Below are 12,390 nucleotides of genomic sequence, written 5' to 3'. Positions count from 1 at the left end.
TGGCCAACAAGAATAAAGAGTAGCAAATGACCCGAATGGATTGAATCCATCTTTATATAACTCAAGACACGCGTTCCTTGATTCCACTAAAAATTAAGGCACCATCACTCCATCCACCACACCATGTGATTGGTGTTATGTCATGGGCTCAACAGTTTTTGGTGACATGAATAACCTCTATAGTCTAGGTGTGATTAGGAAGTATTTATGTTTTTTTTATGTGTAATAAGAGTCCTTCCCCTGTCATTTATGGGTTTATAACGAGAATGCTCATAGGTTATGCATTTGGTCAACTTTGTATTTTCAAGGTAGTACAACATGCAGAAGTTGAGAAACATGTCAATTTTTTGATATCCTAGACCGAGTCGTTTCATCATGAACTTAGTAGCATATAAGTTCTCTTTCAACCTGTTCCCTTTGGGTAAAATGCTTCTCGCTCATTTAACAATTCCATCATAATTAGCCTTATTCAACCCATAATCCGACTTGATGGTGAACATTTGTGCAACAATTGATAATTTACTGTGATTTGTGCAACCATCTTATAATAGTTCGTCAAAATCTTTCAAAATATCAAAAAACCTGACAACTTATGTATTAGGTTCAAAAAACCTGGCAACTTCTGTATTAGGTTCTTTATCTACTATAAGATATTAATCGTTATGACCCTGATTTATTCTCATCACCTCCATATCCATATTCCTATAAGGATTACTATTGTCATCTACAACTCCATGCATGTTACTGGCACTAAAAGTTGACCCAACCATCCTTTGTAGCATGCAATCGTGAGAAACATATAGTTCTCCGTAAACCTTTTTTGTAGAAGATGCAACATGATAACATTTGGATCAATGAATGTTTTATTCTTATACCTCTTGCATGGACATCTAATACCACTTCCACTAATATTACTCAGATTAGATAGTGCGTAATTAATAAAACCCTAAATCCCATTATAATAATCCATCATCCGCAACCCTGGGTGAATCTCGATACATCCATAAACGAGCATTCATTACTTATATCAAACCTATTTAAATAATGATGACAACATGTATTAATTAACTACATTAACTAAATAAATTTGCAAAAATATTGGTTTAGCTCAATCTAATTTAATAGTTATCTTAATTCATTATCAAATATATATCTACATAAATTTAAATTTCTACACATTTACTAAAAATTACAAATCAACAATAAAATTGATAAAATATAAAAACAAACTCGTTAAATAAGTCATTATTTATTTCATCACAAAACATCAAAGTCAAAAATTTAACATAAGTTTTATCAATTTATAAACAAATATAATTTTACAAAATCTAAAACAAACCATAACATGTACAAATCATAAATCCACATAACAATATTGTATGAGAAAAAAACTATAAAACAAGTAAACACCTAAGCAAAATACCTATACTACGATAATATGCTAAAAAATTAACATTTAAAAATTGTGTAAAAAAAAAGGGTAGATTTGCTTACTTAAGGTGGAGATTTCTCAATAAAATTTGAATCAAAACACGGATGTTGACAAACCGAGTATTGTGGTGGTCGAATTTGTTGTGGGAAGTTGAATTGTATTGAGATTGAGGGGGTGGTTGTTTGTTACAACAAAAAAAAAGAATGCATAAAGAAGAAGGAGAAATGAGGAAGAGGGGGAGGATGGTCAATCACCAAGTCATAAATTAAATATTACCAATAGATTTACCGACTGAATTATTCTGTCGGATATTTTATTGATAAAAGTCTCACATCACAATACAATTTGCCTTTTTTAATCCCACTGTAATATCGTTCGTTATTCCATAAGTAGATACTGAGGGATTATTTATGTCAGTATATTTACAAATGAACTTTACCATTGAGTTTATTTTGTCGATAAAGTCATCGGTAAAACTTACATGTCATCGTACTTTTCTGGCTTTTTTTATTCCTTCTTTTCCCACTGCAATTTTGATGGTATATACCGATAGAATCTTTCTTTCAAAAAAAATTAAATTGTATACAGTCAAGTCTCTTAAAAATAAATTATATTTGCATATTTTAGCATATTAAAAAAATCAAAAAAATAGTTTTTTATTTTTACATGCATTTTTGGATTTAGTAACCAATTTATTAAAGTTATGAGAACTTGGCCTACGTTTTAAAAATACCAAAAAAACTCTAGAATGGTTGAGTTTTAACTTGATAAGACAAAGACCTCCTTGCTAAAGAAGACTTTTCTTAAACCTTGGACATACTAAAAGTTAGAAAACACAACAATACCTTATTCTATATCAAACAAACAAACAATGCAGCTTACCTTAGGTAAGGTGTACTAAGGGTGATGCATACTCCTTTTACACAACCAATCCTCTTATTCAGACTTTGAGACCAGTTAGGGTTCTTAGTAATCAAAATACTAAGTGGCAACTTCACCCCTTTTTTTCCTGATAAGAACCAAGAATTCTTTACGGATGAACTTTATCGTCAGGTTTATTCTATTGGTAAAGTCATCGGTAAAAGTTGCATGTCATCGTACTTTTCTGGCTTTATATTATTTCTTTTACCACTGCAATTTCGTTGGTATATACCAACAGAAACATTTCGTTGCTATATACCACGAGATATAACGATGGAAAAATATATCGATAAAATTCACCATAATATATCGACAGAACAATTCCATTTATATTCACCAAATTTTTAATAGTGAAATATGGTATTTTCCTTTTTTTGGGGCTAAAGAGTTTGTGGGTTTTAAAGTTAGGTTTGGATCATTACATTGCATTATAATCTATCATACCTTTCTTTTAATTACAAGCTAAATAAAAAAAAACAAAAATCTTTCTTTCAAAAAAATAAATTAAATTGCATATGGCCAAGTCTCTCAAAAATAAATTATATTTGCATATTTTAGCATATTAAAAAATCATAAAAATTATCTTTTTATTTTTACATGTATTTTTAGATTTAGTAACTAGTTTATTAAAGTCATGAAAACTTGGCTTATATTTAAAAAATATATATATAAAAAAATTCTAGAATGATTAAGTTTTAACCTGATAAAATAAGGATCTTCTTACCAATAAGGACTTTTCTTAAACCTTAGACACATCAAAAGTTAGAAAACACAACAATACCTTAGTTTATATATATACAAAAAATGCAGACTTACCTTAGATAGGGTACGTACTCCCTATACACAACAAATTCTCTTATCCAGACTCTGAAACCAGTTAGAGTTTCTAATGACCAAAATATTAAGTGACGACTCCATTTTTTTTTTTACTGATAAAAAAAAAAAAAGAATTTCTTGTTCTTTTCCCATCACCAGAGAGATCCCGAACCAGAAGGACAATCAACGTGATACTGCACACGTGTGAAAATATTCATGCTTTATTGCATTAAATTCATAATGCATAGCTGATAACATTATTAGCTTACTCCAATAATCCACACAAAATCTCTAATTTAACAACTTATCCAAAATTAAATGTAACACTATAAATTGAACTTATTTTCATGTTTAACTATATTAAATCAACCTTAATTGATGGTATTCATATCTAATTTATCATTAATTTAACCATAAATTCAATCTAAAAAATTATTTCATTTCAACTAAACCATACATAAATTTATAGCAATGTAGTATGTTTTCCTTTCTTGTAGGACTAAAAAATGGATTGGGGCGGCGAGGGCAAAGGTAGCAACAACAAATCTTGAAGAGAAAAACATCCAAGAATGCTTAGAGACTATGATGAGTTTTATTTTTGGGGCGTTTTAAAGGAAAAAAGAATGAGTGTTTAGTGGGTTTTTTAGAGAGATCCGGGTATGTCGATTTGGAGAGAAAGAGAGAGAGTTGTTGCATCTACTGTGTTCTTCGGTCCGAGGAGGGTTTTAATTTCACGACATGCTTCATAAGCGCAACATGTTAAGTTATCGCACTTCTGAAGCATGACATGTTTAATTGTTGCTTTTTTGAAGCGCGATAATTATCTTGTTGCACTTAGGAATATAAACATTTAGTAAATATTGCACTTTTAAAGCGCGATAATGTGAAAGTGTGCTATTTCACCAAATATTTTTCAAATAATGCTATTTTATTAAAAATTTTAAATTATCATGCTAATTTTAAAAAAAAAAATCCTATGTATGAGATAGCAATATATTATATACTTTTAAAGTGAGGAGTTTTTTAGATTTTTTTTAAATAGCATAATTGAAAAAAATATTTTACAAATTAGTATATTGAGGGAAGATTTTTTTAATATAGCACAATTTTGTTGATTGCACTATTCATAACCTTTTAAAATAACAAAAAATTTAATAATTGCATTTATCTCATTAACACAACACTTAAAATAAGATTTTAATAATTATATTGATGGAATCAACACAACCTTTTAAATGGTACTCATTTTATCATAAACCTTAAAAATATATTTTTTAAGAATTATGCTAATAAGATCAACATAATTCTTTAATAAGTCACACTGCTCTTAATAACACAACCGATAAAATTATGCTATATTTCAAAAAAAAATTATATCCATGTTAGCTTGTGAAGTGATTATAGATTTTAAAATTATATCAATGTTAGCTTGTGAAGTGATTATATATTTTAAATAATATGTAAATTATATAGTGACAAGTATTGGTAGCTTGGTTTTATTATTTAAGCTTGCTTACAATATCTATACACCAACTATGCTAGAGTCCATTAGTTGAATATTGTCTATCCAATTACAAATAATGTATCCTCTCACAAATGTTATAATATCAACATGTTATCCAATTCTTTTGATACCAAAAGTGCATAAAAAAGATTGTAAATGATGGTGGATAATACTATTGCAAGTTTTTTTTTTAAAAAAAAAAAAAACATAATTGTTATTGTTCATGATTTTTTTTTCTTATTTTAATGGTAAATTTGGTCCTTCTCGTGTCCTTTTTTTTTCATAATGAGATTTGTTAATTTTATATGTGCTAATTAATTTCATCATACTCTCTATAATTGTTGATATTTTGTGAACATTAGATCTACCTATTACACTATCAGAAAATCAGTGAAAACCAATGAAATTATCAGTTAAATTTTTTCATCAGTAATTTTTACCGACAGACATAATTTCATCTCTAATTTTATTGGTATATACCAATAGACCATTTCTGTCGGCAATACAGTTGGTATATACCGACGAAATATGTATGTCTGTATATACCGACCATATTGCCGATGGATTATGTAATTTTTTGAAAAGTTACAACGGTGTGATGATGTGGATTTTTTCAGATGATTTTACCGACGAAATGACTGAGGGATTCAAACTGGGATCTTTGTATAGTGACGTGGCATAGTTAGTGATTCCATTGGTAAAAGCCAATATATACCCACTATATCAACTCTCTTTTCCACTATTTCTCCTTTTTCTTTCCCATCCCAACTCTCCCCTTTCAAATTACAGCCAACCACTAATCCCAACTCCGCTCTTCTCAACACAACCACTCAAGTGTAATGGTGTAGTGTTAATAGTGGATAATTCTCAATGATTAATGCCACACGGTTGCACATGTTGCCATTGGCATCATGAGGAAAAATGGTTATATATAACAAGTAAAGAGTAAGGGATTATACTAGGATAAAATTAAAGCATGGGAATCAAATGCTGGACTATCGGTCCAAATATTTCAACAGAAAATGTTCTATAGTTCCCTTGCACTGTTCCAAAGGGCAAGAGACATTCTTCATGGAGACATAAGTATTCGAGGGAGTAAACAACCGTTTGCCTATGTAGTTTTAAATTAAAAAAAAAACATGTAAATGTTTTTAATTTGAACCAAAGTAAGTACTTTCCATCGATCATGCATGTGGATAAAAAAAACAATATCCCAGCTTATTCGTAGATGTCCACGAATGTGCTTGACTGGAAAGGGATTATTAGACGATGAAAGGCATGAATCTCTCCATTTTTATGTGACGATCTCCGTTCAACTCAAAGTTTCTGTCTCTATTTTAAAAGAAGAGCAAGAAAATCTCTGCGTTCAAAGTCCAACACTCTTTCCCCTAAATCCTGGGGTGTCCCTTGACACTGAGAAAAAGTGTGCTGTTTTGGAGAATGTGCAAAAATTCTCATCTGACCAGACAAGTACACTACCATACCATGCCAAGAGGAGGAAAACTTGAAAGCGACCCCTACATGGTGCTCTCATTTTGAACCAAAAGGTGCCCTTTTTTAAAAAAAGAAAACCATCCCATCCATTTTGAGGAGCTGAAAAGCTTTACCAACCTTGCATCCTACCTGGGCTCGCTCCTTTCCAGATAGAGCTTGCTTGACCAATTGACCTTTCTTCTCTTCTTGATCAAATGGTGAAGTCTCAAAACCTACCTTTCATGACAAGGAAAGCATATATATACCTCAGTACTTATATAATAATCACAAATATTACTCTGAAAATAAAATCTTTTTGGTAATGTTCGGTTACTGAACCACACAAGAAAAAGAGGCAAAGGTTGTTGGATTCATGCTTTGAAAAAACATAATTTTACTACACGGTTGTCTAATGAAAAAAACAAGTTCATTTTTATGTTTTCGGTTTCATGTCTTTAATTAAACATGTGTGCACACTATTTTTCTTGATAGGGTTTTTGTAATAGCTCGGTCTAATTTATCATATGTTGTTCATTTTTATTAAGACCAGTTATCACTTTTTAACCTGTCGATGTGAAATATTACAGGTTTTCTTGTCAATTACAATCACGTAAAAAAAGGCATTCATAGAATGATGCTCATTTCCATGAAAATTAATAAGAAAAGGGACTGCTTTCTTTTTCATCTTGTTCTTGTTTTGCCTAACGTTTTTGTTCCTTTTTTAAAATGTTCTGGTCCACATGGACATTGCTCGATACGCTCATGGGGTCAAATGGAACCCGTCCAATTTATATCTATTTGTTTCTTCAAATCTTCAGTGGAAGAGTCAAGGGTCATAGATTCTGTGACCAAGCCATTAATTCTTTAAGAGAAAAGAAAACCATTGTTTATTTTCTTAAAATATTACGGTTAATTATATTAATTTTTGTATATTTCACCTCTCTCCCATTTGGAACTTGCCGTATGAGTTCATTAATTATATTATATTATATAGTCTATGATCGTTAGGCAACAATGATGGCCTGTGACAAAGCATCGTGTAGAAAAGAGAAATGCTAAGAACAAGAAGAGAGGTATAATCCATTTGATTGAAAATTATATATGATTAGTTAATTAATTACATTCCCAATGCCATTAGGCACGTGTAGGATCATCAAAGAGATTGAAAACAAGAGGCTTTCCATGCTGGATTTGCCAAGAGATGTATATTGTATAGTATATATATTGCCAAGAGATGTATTAAATGTGGATTTAGCTTATGGTAATCCTTACGCAAAAATATGTTTGAATAAACTATAATTATAGCTTAGATTTTGAAAAAGTGTGTATTTTGAATGAAACTAAATATTAATTTTTAAATAATTAAGCGGTCATGTCAGAAGCATAAAAGCAAAGAAAACCTAAATAAAATGTGTTATATATATGTTATATAGTGCCCCCCAGGCTGCAACTTTTCCTTGCTTGGGCAGCTTAATCCACCTTTGCTTTGCTTTACAAAGCTTTTGACTATTAGCCCTTTTCACTTACTTTATGAGATCACAGGCAGAGTCCCGGCCCTCCCTCCCGTGTCCTCCATTTGCTTTTCCTGAATTTTATTGAAAAGAAACTCTTTTTAAAAACAAATTATTTTTAAAATAGGCCATTTCTTGAATTAAAAATATTTAACTTATTTTTAAAGGCTAAAATTCTTGAATTAAGAACTGCATAAATTTCTAGAGTTTTTTTTTTTTAACAAAATAGGCCATTTCCCTCCTAATATTTAACTTTCCATCAATGATGTAGCATTTTACCCTGCTTTAAGATAAACTTATTGATGTGCATTTTTAGGATTCAGAGGCACTAAATTTCCAAGCCTCGGGGGCATTGCAAATGGTAAATATGGAACAAGCTGGCCACGTTCGCCCAATGGTAAAAGGTTAATTATAACTTAGTCCCTATAAGATTATTAATTATTTTTTCATGGTTTCAGAAAACTATATATTTAATCTCAAATCATTTACAACTTTAACTTCCTTTTTTTATCCATTCCATCTCCTTTCTCAATTTATTTTTCAGATATAGATTATGGGAAAAAAGAAGAAGGCAGATAAGATGAAAAAAAATTAATAAAAAATATATATATTTTACGAGCAAAATACTACTGAGTTAAGCATGATTAACCCGAGTTAACTCATAATCATTTCATTATTTTCTATACTACAAGTACTAATTAATTTATTTTATCAAAATGCAAGGACTAAGATAAAACGTTTGCTATAAATTTAAGAGGAAAATATGTGAAGTGAATATTGTGTAGCCATACTATTCACTCCCTCATGTTTTACCATGAAGTACATTGTTTACTTTACTATAAAATTTAAAGGGAAAAAAATATACTAAACCTAGTTTAGTTCATGGTTGGGTTCACCCAATAAGTTTTATTGTGGATGGCACTGTTCACTTTTTTTTTTTGTTTAAGAAAAAAGAATTTTCATTTTTTTGGTTTCTATTTTTTAAAATTAATTTTAATCTTATTTTTATTTATATTTAAGATTAATATCTCTTCTCTCTTTTATGGTATTTAGAAAGCCTATTTGAAATGAAAATTATTTTTTAATTATATATTTAATTTTTTAGGAGGTTTTTCTAATTAATTTATATTTTTAAATTTTTTTTGTATAGATAAACTTTATTTTTTAAAATAAAAAAAATTATTTTCAAATAATATTTCTAAATATGGAGCCTTTCATATTATTATTTTTTCACTTTTTTTTATTTAATCAATTTAATGTGTGTGTCTATTTTTATTATCATTTGATTGAATAAAAAAATTATTTTAATTAAGAAATTTAGCAAACATAATTGCGTAAATGTCAATCTTACAAAATTAAATATTTTGATCCACATTTATCTCTTAATTTTTTTCAATTTTTATTTTTAGTTATTGTTTATGGCTTTTTTTACTTATTAACACACATAGTTTTTCAATTAATTTGATTAATGTATGTATAATTTTTGTTTTTTCACTTTAAAAAAATTAGATACAAAAACTTGTTGATTTTTGTTGAGAAACAATATCTAACCAGCGATAAAACACGGGTCAAATATCTAGTAATAAACTAAAAGGGGTGGTGCTTTTATTATGCATTAACTCACAAAACACTATTCATTTCAATAGTTTTATATATATATATATATATATATATATATATATATATATATATGTTTTTTTCTTTAATTTGTTGTTTTTAGACTCATCAAATTAATCAGGTCATATCACATTAACTTCTACACAATTTAAAAAAAAAAAAAAACAACATTAGCAATGTATGGATTTATTTAATTTTTTTAGAGTTTTTTAAAAGAAATTAATTTGACCCTCTAGTATCTCCTGTTGCAAGAAAAGTAGAAAAGGGGCTGACCAAACTTTTCAGATGAAATAGCATATGGCACATGGAGACCACAGTCAAATACTAAAAATTGGTGTTTGCTTGAGGCTAAAAAAGAGAGTCTAATCAGGGATTTTACCTGTAAAACTTGTAAGTAAATCAATTCTATAAACCGACAAGGAAGAGAGGGCTGAAACTTTGACTTAAGGGACCTTTACGAAGGCAACCTTTTGTTCTTTTACTCTGAGGTGGTGGGGTGGCTCCCAAGACACAAGGACACGAGAGCCAACATAGATTATCTTAATCATCAAGTCCTTAATGCTTCAATTTCTGCCCAGTTGAGATCATTTTAACTGCTCCCTTTGAAAAATCATGATGCAGACAAGAACTTACATGCAACTTCTTTGATTTATTTTGCATAAACTGCGGATTCACATGTGCTTATGTAGCCAATATAATTGAGGTTTAATATTGATGATTGCTCTTCAAATTCAAATATTTGATATTATCTAAGATATTAGATTATATTAAAATCCTTTCTAACCAGCAAAACCACTCCATCATTTTATTGTTATTAAACTTAGTTTAATTTAGTCGATTAATTTGATGACCCGTCAACCTGGTTTCTAACCCGGGTAAGATTTCTATATGTTTCCCTTCCATTAATTGTTTTGATAATGCAATAATGTTGCCTAGCTCAAGTAGAGCTACAATAGAGTGCCAAATTTCTTGTAGACAGTCTAGTGAGCTAGCTACTTGGCTTGCACGTGATTTGTTTTTTTATATAATTTAGGTTTAAGTTTAGCATTATCTTGTGCTCAACAAAGTGGCATTGCTTGCATTTACCTGATGTAATGTTTACATCAAAAATACCCTCTTAGCAAAACAATTAGATGTCAAATGAGACGTTAGTTTTTCTTTCCCTCGTCAAATAAAAATCTATTAAAATTTAGTCACATATGATCTCCCCTCTCCACTTCCTTTGCAGAGAAAATTAATATCAACATCTGCCACTCTCGGGTGTGCATTGTTTATGCCTGACTCTAGCTTGGTATTTAATCTTCTTCAAGCTCGTAATTTTCGTTTTTGATTAATGATAAAAGTGATCCATTAAGCACAAATAATGTAATTTTAGTAGCAATAGGAATTACAAACCTGCAATTATTCAATTTTTTAAAAGCATTGTAGAATGTTTTTTAATATCTCATATGCATAAACTCAACTCGAAAATTAATTTAACATAGCATCTGTGTTACGGGTTGAACCTGGATTTTAACATTGGACAGCAAAAGTTGTAGTTTCCAACTACAAGAGTTGAAGGGCAAACTACACACATCTTGTCCTCCCCTTTTGGTAACTAAGTTAGAGTAGAGAATCTTCATATTCTAGGTACAAAAAATTAAAAAGGGGGGGAGGTTTTAAAAGTAGGTGGAAAGGAGGGCATGGTCTTCCAGAGAATGACATCTACAGTGTCCCTTTCCTTCTCTACATGCCCAAATCGGAGGTCTTTAAAAGGCATCATCCCCTACTACCTCACTCACTACAACACAAAATCTGAACTCTCACTTCTCCTCCTTACTTTATTCACTCACCCTTCCACCCTATAGCTCTCTCCTTCACATCATTGTCTCCTCTCTTCCCGTTCCTCGAGTAGGCTCTGCTCACTACTTGTTGCAGCAATGTCCACCTCCAAAACCTTCGATAAACCCTTGGAAGGATACGACACCCTTAACATCCATGCAGGCTTTGCTCTCCTTCAGAGAAACACGACCCCGCCTCAAACTGGTGAGAGGAGAGGCAGAAGAAAACAAGCAGAACCAGGGAGGTTTCTTGGAGTTAGGAGGAGACCTTGGGGTAGATATGCCGCTGAGATTAGAGACCCGACGACAAAAGAAAGGCACTGGCTTGGCACCTTTGATACTGCCCATGAAGCAGCTCTAGCTTATGATAGGGCTGCCCTTTCCATGAAGGGCACTCAAGCAAGAACCAACTTCAATTACTCTGACAACACAACCATTCACTCACTTCTTACTCCATTTGACATTCAAGCCTTCTTGCCACAATCACAGTTCCTCACTAACACCCAGATTAAACAACCAACCAATCAGAGCAGTGCTCCTGTTAAGCTTGAAACTTGTCAGAATATGACCCCAAACCAATCAAGTAGCGATACATATGCTGAATCTTCTGATGGATCAGCTCATGAAACTAACAGTTTCTTTTTCTCGAATGAAGATTCTAACTCGGGTTACTTGGGCTGCATTGTTCCTGATAACTGCTTGAGGCCTCCACCGCCCTCAAGCCCCTCTTCCAGTAAAACCTCCAGAACCACCAAATCCAATGCTTCAAATGATCAATACTCCTGCTCCATGGCCACAGCTTCCCTTGAAGATCATTCCCAGTGTAACAAGTACGCCCCTCCTCTCGAAATCACAAATGTGCCAACCAAGGCATACACTCCTGGAAACTTTCCTGGCTTTGATGAGCTCAACCATGGATTTTGGGGGGGCCAACTGTCATGGGATGGCAACTCCGGTGACCTCTCAGCAATGATGAACAGCCCATTAATGGTGGAAAATGTGTGCATGGATACCTTGTATAGCATCGACAATCCTCCTACTTATGGCTTAATGCCCCAGGCTTCCTCTTCAGTATCTAGCTCTTCGTTATCATATCCAGCCTATGGTGATGCAGTTAACTTTGGATATTCACTCTTTTGAGTACTGCTAATTAAGCTGCATGCACGTATCAGGAATTCTACAAGTCATGATATCTTTGTGTTTTTCATTACCTGCAAATCCTTTTACTGTAATTACCCTCAATGTTTTCACATTCGAGCAAGAAAGAGATTTGGAATGTCCATCCTGTTCCTCTTA

The 12,390-nt window shown here is 31.5% G+C and overlaps 1 protein-coding gene across 1 annotated transcript; it reads left to right on the top strand.

Annotated features, from left to right (window-relative positions):
• The first annotated feature begins 11,193 nt into the window (after positions 1-11,193).
• On the top strand, positions 11,194-12,234 carry LOC118039461 (uncharacterized). Its single transcript, XM_035046165.2, has one exon. The coding sequence runs from the start codon at positions 11,194-11,196 to the stop codon at positions 12,232-12,234; it is 1,041 nt and encodes a 346-aa protein (XP_034902056.1).
• The last annotated feature ends 156 nt before the right edge of the window (positions 12,235-12,390 follow it).

Source organism: Populus alba, chromosome 8 (assembly GCF_005239225.2).
Source record: "Populus alba chromosome 8, ASM523922v2, whole genome shotgun sequence".
In the NCBI taxonomy this organism is placed as follows: Eukaryota; Viridiplantae; Streptophyta; class Magnoliopsida; order Malpighiales; family Salicaceae; genus Populus; species Populus alba.
This window is presented reverse-complemented; position numbering and strand designations above follow the sequence as displayed.